Source organism: Juglans microcarpa x Juglans regia, chromosome 6S, assembly GCF_004785595.1.
Source record: "Juglans microcarpa x Juglans regia isolate MS1-56 chromosome 6S, Jm3101_v1.0, whole genome shotgun sequence".
NCBI lineage: Eukaryota > Viridiplantae > Streptophyta > Magnoliopsida > Fagales > Juglandaceae > Juglans > Juglans microcarpa x Juglans regia.
Genome location: NC_054605.1, coordinates 18297656 through 18318453, shown reverse-complemented (window position 1 = coordinate 18318453; position 20798 = coordinate 18297656). Strand labels below are relative to the sequence as shown.

At 36.5% G+C, this 20798-nt stretch overlaps 3 protein-coding genes across 8 annotated transcripts; 2 read left to right on the top strand and 1 right to left on the bottom strand.

Annotated features, from left to right (window-relative positions):
- Window positions 1-951: 951 nt before the first annotated feature.
- On the bottom strand, window positions 952-10041 carry LOC121237515 (kinesin-like protein KIN-14J). 5 transcript variants are annotated; one of them, XM_041134270.1, is made up of 22 exons: window positions 9800-10041; window positions 8729-8903; window positions 8477-8634; window positions 8240-8335; window positions 7604-7853; window positions 6977-7104; window positions 6802-6885; window positions 6607-6684; window positions 6424-6516; window positions 6320-6349; window positions 5348-5689; window positions 5193-5274; window positions 5005-5100; window positions 4697-4876; window positions 4462-4568; window positions 4206-4384; window positions 3885-4049; window positions 3541-3794; window positions 3279-3442; window positions 1970-2517; window positions 1383-1507; window positions 952-1225 (listed from the first exon to the last, which is right to left on the bottom strand). In XM_041134270.1, the coding sequence occupies exons 2-22, from the start codon at window positions 8850-8852 to the stop codon at window positions 1164-1166; spliced, it is 3345 nt and encodes a 1114-aa protein (XP_040990204.1). In that variant the 5' UTR covers window positions 8853-8903; window positions 9800-10041; the 3' UTR covers window positions 952-1163. The 5 variants fall into 5 exon arrangements, with proteins under 5 accessions (XP_040990204.1, XP_040990203.1, XP_040990207.1 ...); XM_041134269.1 differs by having other exon boundaries at window positions 8729-8891; XM_041134273.1 differs by having other exon boundaries at window positions 8738-8891.
- Window positions 10019-19846, top strand: LOC121237641. 2 transcript variants are annotated; one of them, XM_041134481.1, is made up of 7 exons: window positions 10019-10040; window positions 17208-17535; window positions 17995-18061; window positions 18314-18362; window positions 19085-19129; window positions 19403-19502; window positions 19596-19846. In XM_041134481.1, exons 2-6 carry the CDS (start codon window positions 17284-17286, stop codon window positions 19467-19469), a joined length of 480 nt encoding a protein of 159 aa, XP_040990415.1. In that variant the 5' UTR covers window positions 10019-10040; window positions 17208-17283; the 3' UTR covers window positions 19470-19502; window positions 19596-19846. The 2 variants fall into 2 exon arrangements, with proteins under 2 accessions (XP_040990415.1, XP_040990414.1); XM_041134480.1 differs by having other exon boundaries at window positions 19403-19822.
- Window positions 12531-16484, top strand: LOC121237580 (tyrosine--tRNA ligase 1, cytoplasmic). Its single transcript, XM_041134394.1, has 10 exons — window positions 12531-12763; window positions 12905-13052; window positions 13554-13843; window positions 13922-14018; window positions 14393-14498; window positions 14607-14689; window positions 14834-14979; window positions 15178-15283; window positions 15922-15981; window positions 16177-16484. The coding sequence occupies exons 1-10, from the start codon at window positions 12645-12647 to the stop codon at window positions 16195-16197; spliced, it is 1176 nt and encodes a 391-aa protein (XP_040990328.1). The 5' UTR covers window positions 12531-12644; the 3' UTR covers window positions 16198-16484.
- Window positions 19847-20798: the final 952 nt, after the last annotated feature.

Genomic DNA, 20798 nt, shown 5'->3' with positions numbered 1-20798 from the left:
ATCGGAAAAGGTAAGTGTTGTGTTATTCCAATCTCAGCCAAAGTCCTTTTTTTTTCAGTCCCTCCGAATATCGTCGATTAAAAAGAGCTTATTTTTCTTAATTGTTTCTCATCTCCCAGATTTCATTTGAGGTTTCACATTAGGAATTGTAGAGACTTTTCTGCAGTTGTATGCATGAGTAGAATCGGACAGCATAGTGATTATAAGTACTTGTATGGCCACCGCTGCTTCCTAATTTGTTTGATTTAATACTGTAAATGAAATTATCGATTCATTATAAAAAGATGCAGACAAAAACTACTGCTTAAAAACAGTGGAGACGACAAATGAGCTAAGACAACCAGTCACAATCATAACTTATTACCATAGTTGAAGACAGAAAACAGAAGTCTGAAGTACTTGAACGGTGCATGGAGTTTGTCTTAAAAATAATTAGCATTAAAATCATTTACATTTTTCCTTTGAAAAAATTTGAGTGAGTTAAGATTAAACCAACAATCCCACTTCGAAAGTTATACGGAGGTACAATTTAGTACTACAAAATTGGGGAAAAAGATGCCCAAACTCTTTGCCTTTTATTTATTTATTTATGGGAAATATTTAATCACAAAAAGATTACACAAAAACAAACCACAAAGTAATGATATACACACAATACATTACACAACAATGTTATAAAATGAGAATATTTTTGTAAAATGATGTTATTTGTATAAGGTATTTTACAAAAGTACTCCTAATTTAAAACATAATTGTGTAAAATGTTGTGTAAATCATTTTCCTTTGTTTAATGGTCAGAACACCACATAATTGATGTTTTGTCGGCAATCTGAGTTATTAAGTCGACCGGCACTACTTCTAGTAACGGCCAGTAGCAAGGTGTTGGGTTAAAAAAAAAACCTGGACATGGATAATCTTAAAAATGAAAATATGACTAAATAAGGACCAAAATGGAGAAAACCGACAAACGGAAGTTACACTATGATCCTAAACTACCCATATTACAAAGTTAAGTTTTGCAGTTATCTCTTCCAATCCACTATCACTATGTAAAACAATCCAGTTAAAGAGTACAAACTACAGTGGGTTCCTAGTTCCTATCATAGATACAAGCTAGTTAGGGCATAGGAATTCTCCCCCTGCCAACCAAATTGCCTTCAAATTCATTGCCTCCCTCTGCGGGGCTTGAGTGCAGAGGAGCTGCTAGCAGAAGTTTTCCTAGCACCTGACAAGCATTACAAGGACATTGGAAATTTTGGTAGACAAAGATTAGGGAGAGAAGGAAAGAGAGGTGAGGTGCTAAGAACTGACTAGTGAAGGCAATAAACCACCTAAATGACTATTGATCTAGTCATATGAAAGAAATATGTAAATTTACTTACTTGGTGATGAGATCTTTGAGGACTTTCTGGTCAGTGAAAGCCGAGACGAGTTGGTCTGCACCAGCTTTTGGGGAGGCTTTGGAAGTTTAGATGGTAAACTTGGCCTGCGTTCAAGCAGAGGTGGCCTGTGCTCAAGCAAATATAAAGAAATTAGGCATCACATTAACTTATGTAAATGTGATTTGATAACTAATGCTGTTGAGTGAAAGAGCTCACACCCCCCAACCCCCTTTTTAGGCCTTAATGGAAATGTCACTGCGTTTACAACTGTGAGCTTTTATCAAAATACCAAATGCAGCAGAGATGCTGCTGGAACAAAAAATAAAGCTAGGAAGTTTTATCATTGGAACTAGAGATATGATATAATTGGCAGTAGGTCACTCAACTATAGAAAACGTGCAATATTGCAAGGGACATGGAAGCTTCCATAACCCAGATTGCAGAACCGAAGTTGGGGGCAATAAGATTTAAAAAGCATTTGTTGCCTTGTTGACATCACAGAATGAGCATCGGTAATATTCGAGAGATGAATATTATATGTAGAAGTGACATATTAGAAGAAGCACATGGAAATAAGAAAGACTTACTTCTCTTTGTTCCGAGCTGGTGTGCACTCGGAAGCTGTGTTTTTGGGTGGTTTTGCTACTTCAGGGAATAGGGTGTACTCCACAACACTGCATATTGAGCCTTCAGTTTCTGTTCCCATTGAAAGCCCACCATCAGATATATCACTTAATCTTTCCTCAGAATCTGCATCCCCAAAGCCCAAGAGCTCAATGTCTTCGTTAAAATCCTGACCTACATCCCCTCCAGATAGCTTCGATTGAGGAGACAATTCCTTCTGGCGTCTACGAAATTCATCCATTGACGGCTGAGAACCAGCTTCAGAGTGCTTATCACTGCTCTCTGAACAGTTGTCCATATCTGAAGCTGCTCTCTCCAAAATCCCTGAGTCTTTTGCTCCTGTCAGTCTTTGGCTTTGTCGAGAAGTCCCAATGGAAGGTCTCCTTGGAGAGGAAGACCTATACTTAAATGAGGTCATACCATGCTTAGTACCATTGGCATTAGCCTTGAGAAGCTGCAAGTGCTCAATCTCTTCATCTTTCTTTGCAACCATGTCCTTGAGGGATGCGACCTTCAAGGTGAAAAAGGAATCAGATGGAAAAGAAAAATCAAAAGAAGAGGGAATCAAAGATGTTTGTAAAACTTTAAAGAAAGGTAATCAATTAAGGCCCAACTTGTGCCCTCCAACAATTTCTCATGCTTTTACTCCCCAGAGCTGAAAACATGGTAGGCCTAGTATGGTGGGTAAGGGAAATGGTCTTAATAGCCTTCCAAATAAACTCAATTGCTGTTGAGTAAAGTGGACTTTATGGATAGGCTCCAAGGAGCAAGGATTTTCCACCTTTAACCAATATAGCCGTATTTAGAGCTTAATAAGTCAAGAAATCCTGAATCAGATCCTATCAAGCTCACATGCAAAAATCTGTAAAGGGTTTTTTGATGCAGACGTTTTTGTGGATGAAATTCAGATTCAAGAAAGAGTGGCACAAATATGACCACTATCGTGTCTAACATGGACAACTTATTAAAATCACGAGCAGTTACAACCCACAAGCTATTGCAAATTCATTCTCAATCATTCCTAGTTGACAGCTCATTGCTTTCAAAGGGTCATTGATTATTGTAGGATTTAATCTTTCTGTTTTTGTGATACACCAACATTGTCGATAATCTTGGGAAAGACCTATAGCTATTTTAGAGTGAGAAGCTTACAGGAGCTCGCAAAAAGAAAGCATTTAAGAGGAAAAAGATACAGCACTCTGAAACATCTGCTTGGTATTGTTGAGAGCAGGATACATGAGTAAGCATGTTAAGAAGAATAAAATATTGGACCTGTTCTGTAAGTTCTCTAACATCTCTTCCCTCTTTGTTGCTCTGAGCAGCACCTAACTCTACACCAGAAACTCTCTCCGCAAACTTCAAGGTACTTATAGTCTCGGAGTAGGAATCTATATCCGGATTAAGCTGTACGAACATAAGGGTTTTTGCTTGACCGCCTACAATTTGGAGAAGACAAATGAGCTAAAAGATAAAACAAGTCACATTCATAACTTATTACCATAGTTGAAGACCAAAAAAAAAAAAAAAAAGGTACCTAAAGAAGTCTGAAGTACTTGAGTTAGTTTGCTATTTCTGTATGGTACATGTGGACTCTTCTGTGCTAAAGCAAAAATTACATCTCCAAGAGCTGATAGTGATTTGTTTATATGTTGTGCCTCCCTAAGCCTATCCCCAGTTGCTTCAGACCGACCCACTCTTTCACTACCAGCAAGATCTACCAAATGTAGATTGCCACGCAAAACAACATCGGTCTCCAAGTCCGTGCCTCGAACATGAACAGTGAGAATGCTGCACCATATGATTGAATAAATCCATGCCAAATGAAAATAACTAAACTGAAAAGTGGTTGGCAAACAAACTGAGGACTGAGAATAATACCTATGGGATCTGCTACTTCTTACATTCAGGGCCGTGGCACCAACTGCCCGATTCATTAAACCAATATTCATTAACTCCAGGACATCAGCGGTTGATTGAACAGGGTGTATGCTTGCCTCAGGGACAGCTAACCCATTTGGTTGTGTGGTGTTCCAAATCCCAAGTGTGTGCAAGTCAAAGCAAACAACAGGCTTTTCCATAACATAATAAGGTGAGAGGAGCAGCCAAGAATGCTACTCAGAATTAAATGATCAGATGGAGTGCATCCTACAATCAACAGTGCAATTGAATTAAAGCCAACAAAAAAATAATAAAGGATATCTTCTTTGAGGGCCATCGATTGAGAGTAGATCACGGACTTGTTCGTTATATATCTCAACCATTTGAACAGCAACTTCATATGCAATGGAGCTTTTCCGGCTTTGAGAAATTTGAAAAAGATCATTTAAAGCTCTATAGTTAACCCCCCAGTCCTCTTCTGACATTATATTAGGCCCACTCTGGATGAAATACAATAAAAGGTGTAAGGCAAAACTTTAGACATGTAAAACTAATACAATGTGAAATATTTTCATACCATCGTATAGGTCTTTCCTGAGCCAGTTTGACCATAAGCAAATATGCATACATTGTATCCATCAAGGACAGACCGGATTAATGGTTGAGTGTCCATAAATACATCCTCTGTCAGCACATGATTTAAAATGAATAAAAATTAAAATGCCAGAATGTTTTCACTAATAATGAAATACATCAGTTAGAAGAAAAGGTGTGACCAAAAGAGTAAACATCATTCATTTACAAATTAATACCTTGAGTAGATGTTGGACCAAAAACCTTGTTAAACCTGAACAGCCTACGGCTATCTTTCCCTTGTTTAAAGGGATTCACAATAACTAATTCACCATTTTCACCAATATATTCCATAATGGTCTGCTTCTTACTTTGTCCTGGAAGAAATGGTCTTATGCGACAATACACTCTAATATTTCCTACATAAGAGAGTGAAAAAGTAAAATGAAAGGCATTAGCTATGAGCTCGGAAAAATAAATAAGAAAAAAACACACTATCTAAGAACCAATAAACTCCAGCAACAACCAAGAAGACCAAATGCTGCACCTTTCAAGTCCTGAACTTCATTATACAACCTACGATTTTCAGCTAGAACTACATGGTAATTTTCGGCAGCTTCTGTTAGTCCTTTAATCTTCAATCCTGTTCAAGAAAAAATACTTGTGAGAAAATTCCCTAACAAAGATAAATGCACAATATTTAGTACAACATAAACTATGAATGATCAAACCTACCTAGGTAATAGAATTCCTCTGGATAACTTCTTTTTGTCTTCAAGACTTCATATTTTATGGACTCTAAAGCTCCCTTCAATTCCTATGGATAAAACCATGTTATAGATCAATTTTCACAAGATATAAGAATAGGAAAAATGAAAATTAAGACAAACCTGCAAGGCTCCAAATTGATAATCTATAAAGCTCAGGTAGATTCGCTCTTTCTTCTTCCATCTCAGTGATTTAGATTCAGAAAATGCCTCAAGTTTTTCTACCTTCTTTCTCGAACTTGTTAAAAGGCACTCAAGTTCCTCCAACTTTTTCTCCAACTCAACTTTAGCTTCCTTAGAGTTTGATTCTAATAGCAAGCAATGATCCTCATGTGTCCTTTTGGCCATTTCTAGTTCTTGTTTTAGTGTCAAAATGTCCATATCACTACGACCCTTCTCTTCCTGTAATTTTAGCATGTCTTGCTCTTCAAGTTTCTTTTTATCTTCTATTTTGGTCTTCTCAATCTGCAAGATCCACATAAGAATATGTTAGAAGTAATAATAACTCACTAGCAAAATAACTAATGACCCTGTTGCAGCAATGGTTGTTCTTTTGCAAATGGGGAAAATAATAGTTACCGTTATCCCCATTTTCCAGTTTTTTGTTTTTATCAGCTTTACAATGTGATAATTTTTTTACATAACTGAAAATCATTCTTCATTTTCAAAAATAAGGTGCCCAGGCTTCATCAAATAAGCAATTTACACATGCATCATGAATAAACATATGGGATACAGCTGTGTAAATAAGAGAATTGACGTTGCACATTTTTACAAATTATAGAATATAATAGATTGAGATTTTGTATAATAACAAATTAAGAAAAGTGAAATTAATGGATAGGGATATTTCATTTGTAACAGTACAACATTGGATATGTGACATCAATTTGGAGAGTTAACCATGATAAGTGATGGTGGTTCTAAAGCTCTTCAACATATATGGGAGAGATAAATAACGTTCATTAGGGGAAGGAACTTAAGGAGTACTTAAAATGGATATAATATCTAGCATTTATTCGTTAGGATTATTATAATCAAAGCTCAACAAAAGAAACATTGAATACAAAGAGAAGGCTAAGAACAGTAGTGCACCTTCAGCTCTTGAAGTTGTTTCACAACAACCTAGAGGAACAAGAAGGGTTAAAATCAATTGGGTGAAACAAAAACAAAATGCATGCATATGAAACCAAGTGTACCTCAATTTCTTCACTAGTCCCTGTTGCAAGCGTTTCGAGCACTCTTATTCTTGATTGATACTTCTCCTCTCGAACCTTAAAAAGCTTATTTTGCTGCAAGCATGGAACAATGCATAAAATTATTACTCATGAGCAGTATAAAATATACTCTGATTTTTGGGGAAAAAATCTAAAGCAGTTTACAGTTTTTAAGTTTCCTGCTACGGTTGAACTTCGCTCTTCTATCACTTGCATGACTTTTCTCAACAACCATGCCACAGGCTGGAAATTTTGGGGGGAACCAGTGAGTGATCCCAATGGAAAAATAAAGAGAGAGAATATATTAGTTCAAGGCATGCTATAGTTGTATGGTAACCGTGCATCCTCTTACTGTCATACATTAGGTACGTCCCCACTCTTTCTTAGCAAGCTATCATCCAAAATCTTATTCACAGTGTTGAAAAGTAATCGAGTAGTAGCCTTCTGTGAAAAGAATTGCAGTAAAACATGAGAACATCATCAAACTTAATAGAAAACCACAACAGACCATATAGGTTTAAAAAAATGAGCTTACATCCAAATTGTTTGACTTGATTAAATCTACAATTTTGGCATCAGAAGAATCAGGAAAACATCCTTGGTTTGATTGCAACATCTCATTAAACTTATATCCAAGGTGATGTATTAATGCATCTGATGGCTCTACACGAGAAAACAAACAATATAAATCCAAGATGAAATGAGCAAAATTAAAAATTAAAAAATCAAAGAAAAGCAAGATAAATTTGGCAATCAGAACAAGTTGTTTCACATTGAGGCCCCCAGCCACACCTCTGTCTCTCTTCAGTGGTTGCCTTAGATGCCCAAGATAATGAACTGTAAGGCCAATGGCACCTCACACAGAATGAGACCAAGTGAACCAACCTTAGTCCCCACCCCCACCCCTCTCTCCCTATGCCTGCCAATCCATAGTTTCATAAAGCTCAGTGACTGAATCTCAGACATAAAGTCACTCATTAAGTAATGTAGGCCACCATGCCAAACATATTTCCTCCAAACAGCCGCTGGTGATGCATCACATATTGCATGCATGATCTAAATGCATCTGTTGTTTGAATTTACACACAAATATGCCATGAGCAGGGTGTCATGCGCACATAAATATCTTGTTCCCTTTCAATTGAGATATTGATGAGCATACCTGAAGGATCATGCAAAGCACATTGAAATTCGGCATCAACTGAACCTCTGTGCCACTCTCCCCCATTTTCAGCTGGATGTTGTCCAGATGACGAAACAGGCCCTTCAGAGTGATCAATTTCCTTTGAAAAGCCTACCTCTAGCAGATCACATCTTTTTCTTAATTGATTTTGGAAGTTTTCTGTGCCAAAATTAGAGTTCAGATGCACTCTAAGAGTATTAAGGCACTGCAAAACTGGCACCATAGATCCCTGCAAAATAATCTCAGACAATTAACTAAAACAAACAAAAGAAAGTTCAGAAATTATAAGAGATCGGGAAGCATCCATGATTTGAATTTCTGCAAACCAACTGCAGGTGCAAGTTTGTTTGAGTTGGGACAATTCAGCAAAACCCGGAACTGAACTGAGCCTTGCTTTCACAGAGCAGGGAACGTTGATTTTTCTTTGAGGTTGATGGATACTGACCTAGAATATTCCCAATTACTTCTCTCAAGGTTGGGTCAATTCAAAAGCATTAAAATAGGTATGAGGCGACCTAAGGTCCAGGCTCGATGTAACATACCCAAGACCAAGTTATATGATTGACAGGTGCAAATAAATCAGGCTACTATGTCTGCAATATTAAAAGAAGGTACCTGATCTAGATCTGCTAGTTCAAAGCCAGGAAATCCTATTTCATTGATAGCCGCCAAAAACTTTCTGACATTTGGGACGGTCTCAGAACTGCCTCCCTAAAGTAGACAAAAAACTGTTCAATTGAGCAGTAAAATTTGGGAAAAAAAAAAGAGAGGAGACAGAACAATTAAAACTCATAACAAAAAAAGAAAATATCCAAAAAGGTTACAGGTGGATAAGACAAAAGGTAATCCTACCATTTCTATCAAACCAGGCCTGAGCTTGTTCAAGATGCTGCATAAAACAGTGCCATCAATCAAGTATGCTCTCAATTCCTCCTCCGAAGCTTCCAAAGGCAGATTTAAATGAGGAAGTACACCATTTAACCACTCCACCAGAGAAGTTTGCTGGTCACCTGAAAAATACAAGTCAAAATATAAAACAAAAGGAAACGGGAATATCGTGTGAACAAGTTATGTGGAAATGAATATGGGGAGAGAGAGAATAACTCGGGTAACCTTCAGCCATACCCCCAAAACTCTCGCTCCTGAGTTGCTCAACATCTTCACCATGAGCCCCATTTGAACATAATCCGCTATTTTCACCTTTGAGTGGCTCTAACCAGGTGCTCATGACGAGACCTTCCCAAATGCTTTGTTTTTAAGATCAACCCTGGACACAATGCTACAATTAAACAGTTTTCCGCAAGCAAATTAGAGCAAGAGGTCTACAATAAGAATATGGAATATACTCGGTGGAAACACCGAACCAAGAATGCAGGTGTATATGCCTCACTCGAGGAAGCATAGCATACCATACGTTTTTAAAGACTAAAAATTAGCAAATGATTGGATCCGCAGATTGTTCCATTTATTTGTATCATACATACATACATACATACATACATACATACATATATGTATGTATGTATATACAACTAACAAATTGAGCCCCCAGGCATCACAAAGACAGCATGTAGAAAACCAAAGTACGAGTCTCAACAGAAAAAAAAAAAAAAAAAAAAAAAAAGGAAAAAGGAAAAGGAAAATTTTCCCAAGCAAGCAATTAGTTTTCCAAGCCTTCATAGCGAGTATTTCACCTCGGCAGATGTAAAACTTCACAACCAAGTTTCATACTATAGACAGTAGCAGTTTGATTCTAACAGTACTGTGATACTAAATTAAATGGGTGATTTTTATCCTATAAATTTTATCTTATTACAATTATCAACACAAAAAGAAAAAAGGAAAGGAGCTGGAGCTCATGGGGAACCAAAATTCTTTTCTTCTTCGACACTTTCGACCATAAAAAGCTCCATCCACTTTTACTCCTACAATTCTTTTGCTTAGTTGAGTTAAATTTCTCATGCGTATGCTAAACAAAACAAACAGAAAAAATAAATAAATAAATGCACGAAGTAAAGCTACTTCAATGAGCATAATTTAATACAGAATAAAAGAAAAACAAAGGAAGCGCTTTCTTTCTGTTGCATTGTCTTTCCTTCCAGATCAGATCCGAACGAAACCCAACATTTTGCAGGAATGGAGACTCATGGAGAGAATGTGGCTAAGAAAACGAACCTGAGGATTCATGTAGGATGCCGATATGGGTAGAGATCTTCGGAAAACAGGCCAATGGACTGGCTCTGAGATTGGAAACGTACCAACGTACAATACATACAACAGCGAAAGGGCGCGGGCGTTCGGGGCCGATCCGGTGGAGAACTGAAAGCGTGATTCTGTTCGTTGGGGGAGAAATTCAGGACCGAGATTTCAGAGACCGGAGCGATGACATTCTGGTGAGAGAGAGTGAGAGAGAGAGGTCCTTTTTCTGTTTTTCGTTTTATCCTGAATCTTTTTTAAAAAATAATGAGGGCCTGCGATTTTAGTTTAATTGCGTTTCCCCCCAAATAATTTTGGAGTTCCCTTCCCGCCTTAGCACTTTTCCGTTTTGGTCGATAAATTATTTTTAGAATGGATAAGTTTTAAGTCATTTTTTTCTGGAAAATTTGAATAAATTTAAGATTTATATAAAAAATTCTGTTTTAAGTGATAGATTCTATTTTTTTAAAAAAATTGATTGCATAAAGACTATATCTAGCATTATTCTTATTTATAATTTGGTATAAATACATTATTTATTACAATTATAACCATCTAAAAGCTATTTCTACTTACAAAGCGCGTGCATAACACATATTTCATATTTAAATAATATTGCAAAATTTAATTTATAAGAGATTTAATTTTCAATCTTTTTTTTATAAATTCTAAATATCAGCATTTAATTTTTAAAATTAAAATATCAATTTTTTTTTATGTTAATTAACGTGAGAAAACAACACAACTGGTACAAAATAAACCAAACGATCAAGCATGCATGGGAGAAGAATGCTGCACCATGCAATGCAAATTGCAATTATGCATGAATGAATAAAATAGAATCTAACCGGTAATGGACGGTATCTTTTTTTTTTTTTTTTTTTTTTTTTTTTTAAGTAAGTGTCGAGTAGATTCTCGAACAATGATTAACGTTGTTTCTGCTTGATTCTCCCGAGTTAATGGAACAAGCAATGCCGTCATCTCTGTCGTGTGTGACAATCCGTTGACATGCAAAACGAGACTATAGTCAAAACAAAAAAGGTAACTGTATAATGTCGTTTCTATTGTCTGAGCTTGCATCATCATCTTAATATTTTTAAAAAGTGCTACAAATTTTGTAAAAAATAAATTGATTTTATATAATATATTATATATATCTTATAATAAAAATAATTTTATAATCTAACATACTGCATTAAATCACGTCAATTTATAAATTTAACTTTTATCAAAACTTTTCCAATTTTGAAAGAATAGTAATTCACTTGTATTACTTAATTGTGTAAGTACAGAAAGTGACGAAACTACTTTATATACAAAGCTGAAAGTAACTATAATAAGCAACTATATTGACTAATACTTAATTAGAAAGGTAACTAACTTTCTATGTGTACACGTGTGAAATAAAAACAGAAAGTCTATATATACTGAGTCTTAATACTCCTCTCAAGATGGACTATATATGGTTACTAGTGAGATGATTGAACTGATGTAACCCAAGTGACTTGGTTAAGACATTTGTTATCTGGTGGCTGGACTTCACATTAAACAGTTTAATATCTCTAGCTTGCAACTTTTTCCTCACATGACAATCTAATTCAATATGTATTGTTTTCTCGTGATATATTGGATTTGAGAAAATGTGGATTGTAGCTTGATTATCTAGTACATCAGAGCAACTCGATAATGAACAATGCCAAAGTCTGCTAACAAATTTATCAACCAAGTTAACTCACAAACAACTGCTGTCATTGTTCTATACTCTGACTCGACAGAAGATCTAGAGATGGTATGTCTCTTTTTCGATTTCTAGCTAACTAGATTGGCACTCAAGAAGACAATATACCCAGTGATAGATCTTCTGATATCAGAGCAATATACCCAATCGAAATCTATATAAATCTTTAGCTGAAAATCAGTTGAGGAATAGGAGAAATACAAGCCTAAGCCAATTGTGGTTTTGATATACTGAACCATTCTGTGAACTGCTGCCATGTGTGGTTGACCTGACTTGTGAATAAACTAACTCAATTTCTGAATAGAAAAAGCAATATATAACCTTGTAATAGTTAAGTATATCAACTTGCTAATTATTCTTCTATATTAAGAGGGATCTACCAACTGCTGCACTTAGAATTAGATTATGCTCCATTGGAGAACTTGCTGGTTTGCAACCACTTAAGCCACAATCTTCTATAATTTATAAAGAATACTTTATTTGACAAAGATGAATTTCTTTAGAAGATCTAGTAGCCTCTAGATCTAAAAAAATACTTCAAATGTCCTAAATCTTTCAATTTGAATAAAATATTGTTAGAATATTATTTTTAAATATTATTATTGTTTTGAGATTTAAAAAAATTGAATTGTTTATTATATATTGTGTAAAAATTTAAAAAAACTTAAAAAATAAGATGAGATGAAATGAAATACTTTCTAAATCTAAATCAGCTCCTTGACTTGTACACTTAAAAGAATTATCCATAACACTTAAAAGAATTATCATTTTAAATAATTTTATGCACCTACCGTTTAACATAGATTAGGTAATGACAAACTGTTCAAAGTGCTGCTCAAGTATACGAGGTAGCTTGGAGCGCACTGAAAGTTGTGGACCAATAATTTTCATCGGATCTTGACCAGCAACATTGTACACAACGTTAATCTTCAAACCACGCGGCGACTAGGGCTCACGTGACACTCGGCGCGCCTTTTACGCATCCCCTATACACGCCGAAAAGAGACGAAAACCCTAAACTCTGAAAACAGGGTCCCAAAGGGCCAAAACCACCCCCCCGAAGCCTCGCTTGCTTGTGCAGCTCCAATGGCGACCGAAGCACCAGATCAAAATCAGACCCCACCGGAGGCCGCCATTCAATCCATCACGATTTCTGACTTCCAAGCGGAGGTGCCATCCTCGAGCTCCTTGAACCCAACCAACGAGTACTAATCTCTCCGCGAAATTCACTCATATTTGCTTAATTGAGATTCTCTATTTGTACAGATACACAAGAGCATCTAGTTTTGTCTTATTTCTTTCATTTTTCATATTTTTTTTTTTTTTTTATAATGGATCTGATGTAGGATGAGTTTGGAGGAGAAGTACCAGATCGTGAGGAGTGTTGGAGAGGAGTGTATTCTCGAAGATGAGCTGCGAAATCTACTGGATAAGAAGCCCGAACCGATCTGTTACGATGGGTTCGAGCCCTCTGGCCGAATGCACATCGCTCAGGTAGTACTGCTTATCGTATGTAAAAATCTTTCGAATCATCATACTATCCTTTCGAAGACTTCTAATCAATTTGTCGTTTTCTTCGTAAGTAGATGCATTTCTACTCAAGTTTGTGGTATACCTAATTACGTATGAAGAAGCATGAGTTGTGTACTGTTGGATGTATATTAAAAAAAATATTGTTCTCGCAGAAAGATTATACCATTGAAAGAGCATGAAGGGCAGGGCATAGCCATAGCTTTGAATTTTTTTGACTCTTCCATTAAAAGAACGAAACCTAGACGGGACAGGGCGTCTCTTGTACACAAACCCGATTTATTTTTATTCCTTTTTACTTAATTCTGAAATTATTGTTTGACTATTCGTAAATGTTGAATTTCCCTGGGTAGATCCTTTTTGGAAAGAGCTGTTGGAATCTCGTGTCTGGGGGCAGGTTTTGGTTTCTATATGACTTATGCTCTGAGATCTGAAAATGGGTATATTTGCTAACTTGGTCCACAGGGAGTTATGAAGGCTATAAACGTGAACAAGCTGACATCTGCAGGGTGCAGAGTGAAAATATGGATTGCAGATTGGTTTGCCCAGCTAAACAATAAGATGGGGGGTGATTTGAAGAAAATTGAGACTGTTGGGCGCTACTTGATTGAGATTTGGAAAGCTGTTGGAATGGATTTGGAAGGAGGAAAAGTTGAATTTTTGTGGTCATCAAAGGAAATTAATTCAAGGGCACATGAGTACTGGCCGCTTGTTATGGATATAGCTCGAAGGAATAAGCTCCCGAGGATAATCAGGTAAATAATTGTATGAATTTTTCAATAAGCTGGTTATATGGTCCTTTTTTACTTATAGTTTGCTGCTCGTCATTACAGGTGTAGTCAAATTATGGGTCGAAGTGATCAAGATGAGTTGACTGCAGCCCAAATTCTCTACCCATGCATGCAGTGTGCTGATATATTTTTCTTGAAGGTGCTTGCCTTTTTCCTTTAGTATTAAAATATTCCCTTTTGTTGCCCTGGTCAGTGCGCGTGGAGACTGTGTCTTGCACTTCGTTGTTTGCTTGAAAATTGCATGAGATTTTACAAATGTTTGTTGCTGCTAAGTGGAGGCAATATCCAGCAGATTCACTTCTAGCATGTTGAGATATATTTATAAGTTTGTTGATGCCAATGGTTATACAGTGAAAATGATGAGGATAAGGATGAAAGTGCTGTTCTGGCTACCAATTTAACTTTATTGTCACTAATATCAAATATGTTTATGGATTATGGAGGAAGCAATTGCCGTATCTCTGTTAAAACGCATTATTGTTAACTATATAAATTGTTTTTTCCCCAAAATAGGCCGACATTTGCCAACTGGGAATGGATCAGCGGAAAGTGAACGTACTAGCAAGAGAGTATTGTGATGACATCAAGAGGAAGAACAAGCCTATTATTTTGTCACACCGTATCCTCCCAATCCCTATACCGATGATTTCTATGTTTTTGTATCCTATAATGTTCTAAGTGAATCCTTGTGAGGTGTTTATTACTTTTGCTTAATGGTGATTTACAGACATGTTACCTGGTTTACAGCAAGGGCAGGACAAGATGTCAAAAAGTGATCCATCGTCCTCCATTTATATGGAAGATGATGAGGTAGGGTGCGGGCAAAGGGGGTATTAAATTGTCATTTAGTTTGGGGAAGGGTTGCATTGCCTCGATTGGTTGCATGTAGAACATGCACATTTTGAGATATGAAAGTAGGTTTTAACCTGAAACTTAATTTCATGACTGTCCTAGGCTGAAGTGAATTTGAAGATAAAGAAAGCTTACTGTCCTCCAAAGATTGTGGGAGGCAATCCTTGCTTGGAGTATGTTAAGTATCTGGTTTTACCTTGGTTTAAGGAGTTTGTTGTAGAGCGCAATGCAGATGATGGCGGTTGTAAGTAAGTTTTATGGTTTCAGGATGGCAGTATTTATTTCATTTAATTAAGGCTAGGACTGTGCATTTGAACCAAAATTAACTCCCACAAAAATGCTTGTTCCTTAAAAGAGTGCAGTTGTCCTGAGCTGTTTTGCCAAGCCAATTTCTATCTGAAACATTGATTCCAATTGTTCTCTTACACTGCCTTGTTCTTATCCAGGACCTACAAAAACTTTGAGGAATTGATTGCTGACTATGAAAGTGGAGAGTTACACCCAGGTGACCTTAAACCGGCTCTGTCAAAGGCATTGAATAAGATACTTGAGGTATGTTCTCATTTATATTTTCTTAGTGCTCTTTAGGTTAGCTAATTAATGTAACTGTTTGACTGATATGAGATAAATATTATTGGACTCCTGCAAGCCATTACTATCTTGTATTATGCTTTAATTTGCGGTGAACCTTTGATTGGATGAGCTCTGTTCATTGAGTACCTTCTATGTATTTAAAGAAGTGAAGAGTCACCCACCCGTGGGTAGCCCAAATGGTTAGGGCGAACTTGTGTGCATGTGCCCCATGTCACAGGTTCGATTACTCTGGGATCAAATTGCGATTTAAGTGGGAGGCCATGGCGGTGGATTGTTGTGCTGGTCTCCCTGGGGGTTTAGGTTCCATGGGTGAGTCTTAAGGGCTCTGCCGTGGGGTGGTTCCCAGTCATTAAAAAAAGAAGAAAAAAAAAAAAAGGTGAAGGTCCCCCCCCCCCCCCCCCCCCCAAAAAAAAAAAAAAACCACTCCCAAAAAAAAAAAAAAACTGTACATCCATTAGTCGACTTGCCTCAGTTTTGTCGAGGGGATGAGGAACTGATGCAGCTGGTTGCTAATGTAAAGTATGCTCCGGAGAGTCATAACTCATCATCTTTGTTATGTCAACTGTCTCTAACTGCTTTGTTCTGTCCATTTGCAGCCCGTAAGAGAACACTTTAAGAAAGACAATCATGCCAAGGATCTATTGAAAAGGGTTAAGGTATATGCTCATTTAACTAAAAATTTTGAAAATTTTATTTGCTGTTTTTATTTTGATTGTGATTATCATTTTCTCATAACATTTGGCTTTAAATCACAAAATATTTTGGTTTATTACATTTCATTGTCATCAATTAATTTGTCCTCATTTTATTTCTGCTGGGAAACTCAAGCAACGGTGTCTGGTTTTTTGTAGGCTTATAGAATTACAAGGTAATGCGGAATGGAGCCTTCGACTCTTGTTCTTTTCGAATTGGTGGATGTAAGGTCTGATATGTGGCAATCGGCTTGCTGCCATTGCACTCATTTGAAACATTTATCACGTTAGTACTGCCGACTGCCGTTCTAGGCCACTTGTATTCTTTTAGAAAGAAACGATCGTGTGTTCATTGTTCAGATATTTGTTACTTAATTATGTTTCAGATGACTAAGAGCAAGGCAAAACCTAGAGATTATACGTTTGCTTTTTATATGCAACTATCAAATAAATGCATTTTCAACATATATTGAAATTCCTAATTTTGGAAGGTTCCCCGCATGCATTATTCCGCCAATAAATCTGCTAAAATAGAGAGATTTCGATTATGAATGTTGAAGCTGTATGCAAGTAGGACATTCATTCAAATTAGAAGTAGAAATGAGAGAATGTTAACACAAAAATATCAATCAAATTTCTCCAGGCTTTGCGCAGCGGCATATTGGTAGTGGGCATAAATTACACTTCCTCAGCCGTTCAACAATGCCAGAGACAATGTTTTAATAGTAAATGTGCAGGCGTGGCATGCATGTCGCTTCTAACTTGCATGTCGAAGGATCGATTCAGCGGGTCCTCTTCATAACATAATACATTAAAAATACTTTAAAAAAAGAAAAAAAAAATCTACAGTCGGTAGAATTCATTTTGGAATGAAAACTTCTCATTAGTTACTATTCACTATTCTACACCTCACATCTTATGAAAAGAAACAATAATTATAGTTGTGAGGTGTGAATAAATAATGAGATGTGAGGTGTGAGAATAAATAATGACTGATACATAGCATTTCCCTTGTGGAATTGCTTGCCGCTCGGCAGCTCTAGCAGCTCCATTTGTTGTTTACACGTGTAAATACTTCACGTTTTAGGGAATTCATTACCGTTGTAAAAAAAAATCAAAACATTAGCCCAGAAAGTGATTGACTAAGGCCCAAAATGGTAGTGGGTCGAATTCTTTCTCAAAGCCCAAAGAGAGAAAGAGAGGCGAGGTCTTCTCGTTCTTGAACCAGTTGCAGCGAAGTCGCGCACCCGATCATAACCGCCGGAAATGGAAGAAAATGAAGAGCGAGAAGCTCAGGGAGAGGGTTTCGAGGCCAATCCAGAAATCCTAATCTCGGAACCGACAATCGATCCTGCCTCCACGCGCCCTCAAACCCCGCCCGAACCTTCCGAGGAATCAAATACCGCTCTTGGTCAGACCGATATCCTCAGAGCCCTCGAGGTCGTGGAGAGAGACTCTGTGGCCATCGCCGAGAGCTTTACTTCTCTCTTCTCTTCACTTCGTTTAGCCATCTCCGAGGTAAAACTTGGCGGGTTTATTTTGATTGATTGATTTAATTATTTATGTTTTTTGCCTTTTATTTTCTGTTTGGCTGGCTAGAAAATATGGGAAATGTATACTTTCTGCTTCAGTGTTTTGGCTACTAAATGATAGATTAGCTTTCGTTTAAAAGTCCTCTTATTACAATTTCTATTTTGCTTCCGATAAAATCAAGGAAAAGGAAAGAATATTGGCTGTTCAAAAACTATCTGACAAAAACTTGACCAACGGTAGTGCCGACTCACCACTGCCGCTGACGAAAATTTGAGAAAATGTTTCATATATGAAGGCATCTTCTTTAATTGAGGTTTCTCAATTCTCACCAACCAAATAGAGCATTATTTATTTCCGCTCTTTCTTATTTCATGCTTATTGGCTGTTCAAAATTGTCGTATTTCAGAGAACACTTTATCTGATGGAACAATGCGAATATTGTAGGTTACTGGTAGTTCGGTCAATCACATGCATTGCTTCACTGATGCTGCGGGCTGCCTTCAAGAATCTGGTAAAAGATTATGTAACGTATAGATATTTTATATAATGCTGCTATCTAGGTTAGCTAGGGAGCCTAAGACTGTAATTATCAATGTTGGGATGTTAAAAATCATAATTGCCGGTTGTGGTGACTACTTTGTTCGAATGCTTGATCTTTCTATTCTTTTGCTATGCAGTTCTTTTTTTCTTTTTTCTTTTCGATGGGTAAATATGAAACAAATAAAGGAAACATATACACTCAACAACGCCTTCTGCTATGCAGTTCTTGATGCAGCAACAAAGGGGAATCGGTACATAAATTCATGTCTCAGGTATTTTTTTTAAATGCCCACCTTCTCCATACTTTGATTTAAAAAATATTACAGCTTAAATAAAACCATTTGACAAGGGTCACTGCATATGAAATTAGGTTCTCTCTTGAGGTTTGTGCCCATTTTTACGTGTGAAGAAAATCATGCATGCCCATCCTTGAATCTGATGTGAATGTGTCTCTTGAGTTATTTCTTCTTGTGATAAAATGGTGTATTGGTTAATGTTACAAGAGTAATGATTTTTATAAGTCTCAAGTATACAAGTGTCGCGAAGGCCCTTTGTAAAATTTGAACCCTACCGTGAAAAAATGTAAAAAGCAAGTCACTTTTTCTGATGGGATCTATTTTTTTACAAAAGGCCTGCGCGAGGCTTGCTCACCTAAGACTTGTACCTATCATCACTCATGTTGCAATGACCCAAGAAAGTTGGGAATGGAACTAAAAGTCTAAAACTACTAAAATAATGTCTTGGTTAATGTTGCAACACGTATATAAAGATGGGATTTCCAACCGAGAGTTTGCTACAGACACAAAGAGATTACATCAAAGTAAATCCACAAACTGATGTGACTTCATGGAATCCGTTAGATCTACTTTACAATAAAAGTAACTTTACAATCTGACGTATTACATCAAGTCGCATTAATTTGTGGTTTACTTTTGTATAATCTTTTTGTGGCTAATGTATTTCCCTTTCTAACCTGATGTGGATATTTTCACAGATTAAACGAGGAGATGAAGGGCATGGACAGTCTAGCTATACAGCTGTATCCTTTCCATTTGTTACCTTACTTTATATACGTGTTGCATACATCGCTCATGCATCTACCATATTCTCTTTGAAGTTGCTTATTGAAGTACCCAACAACGCACCTCATTTTTTCCTTCTTCGAAAAGTGGAGGGAATCAAATGGTGGTTGCAGCACCTTCAGTTAAACACCAAATGTTATGAATTAACCACATTTAGGACCCTTTTCCCCTGCTATATAAATAACCAATTAATTCTCTTATTGATACGACCTTAATTAATTCTCGTGAAGAAAATTCCTGAGGAGAAACGTAGATGCTTTAGACACAGCTGTGAACAAGCTCCTCCGACTGCCATGAAGTTTGAGCTGCTCCGCTCAGTGGTTGCATCAAGTGCTTAGTCTTTTCCTTTACTTTGTAAATTATATGCGACCTGTATTCACTTGGGAATTGAGACTATTACAGACTTCATTTGTGATACTGCAGTGAGTATGAAAGTTCTCCCTCAACATGTTTTGAGTTTTAGGCTGAACAAGCTGCACAGACAGACAAACCAGGAGATGTTTTACATTTTGACTGAGCCCCATGCGATTTCGGTAGCGTTTGTGGACTGCTGTATTTTCGGGTCAATCTTTGAATGGGCTTTATCTTTTCTTAACGTTGAAGCCCCTTTTGAGAGCACAAAGATTATCTATTAATAGTCGGTTTAGATTGAGAGATTCTCTCATTACTATTCACAAATTTTAATTTACAAATATCATTACTATTCACAAATTATTTCAACTCATCTCATCTCATTTCTCAATCCAAACGGGGACTCTTTACTGTAGGCCACTTATCTATTAACAAAGCAAAAGGGACGTGGTCTAGGGGGAGGGGAAAAGATTACAGGAGGATCTAGTTTCATTTGTTTTCAGAGATGAGATGAGATGAGATGAATTGAGATTAAAGTTAAAAAGTTAAATAAAATATATTTTTTAATATTATTTTTATTTTGAGATTTGAAAAAATTGAATTGTTTATTTTATTTTGTGTAGAAATTTGAAAAAGTTGTAATAATGAGATGAGAGATTTTCAAAGTTTTGAATTTTAGTCTTAAAAGCAAACCAGACAAGTTGATTGAGAGTAAGGTTGAATAATTAGCAAAATTACCCCTAAATTCCTCATCTTTTTTTTTTCATCTTTGAATAATTCAATTTAATCGAGAAAATTAGTGGTAGATTGTTGATTTCGCTCGTTTCTTACGTTTTCCCTAGTCCTCCATTTCATGTAGTCGTGCCAATGTTATTTTCAATTCGGGTGGCTTCCGTTGAATGTTAAGTCGACACTTGTTTTTGTCAACTTGGTACATTAATTAGCATAAACCCAAAAAACTTTGACAAAAAGAAAAAAAGAAAAAAAAGAAAGATTATTAAACAACTGTCTTTTGTTGGAACCAACGCTTATTTTTTAACTGTATTTTTCACTACCATGCATAAAGCATTCAGTTCGTCAACATGTATAATTGATTGGTCATTTGAATAAACAAAAAAAAAAAGGTTGTTAGATAATGTATTTTAACACCAATTTGAACTACTACTGGCGAAGATTTTCATGTGCCTAATGACTTACTTAATTGCGTTGGCGGGACTCTAATAAGTGCGTACCTACTCGGCCAATAACAAAATCATTCACACTTTAATCTAGGTT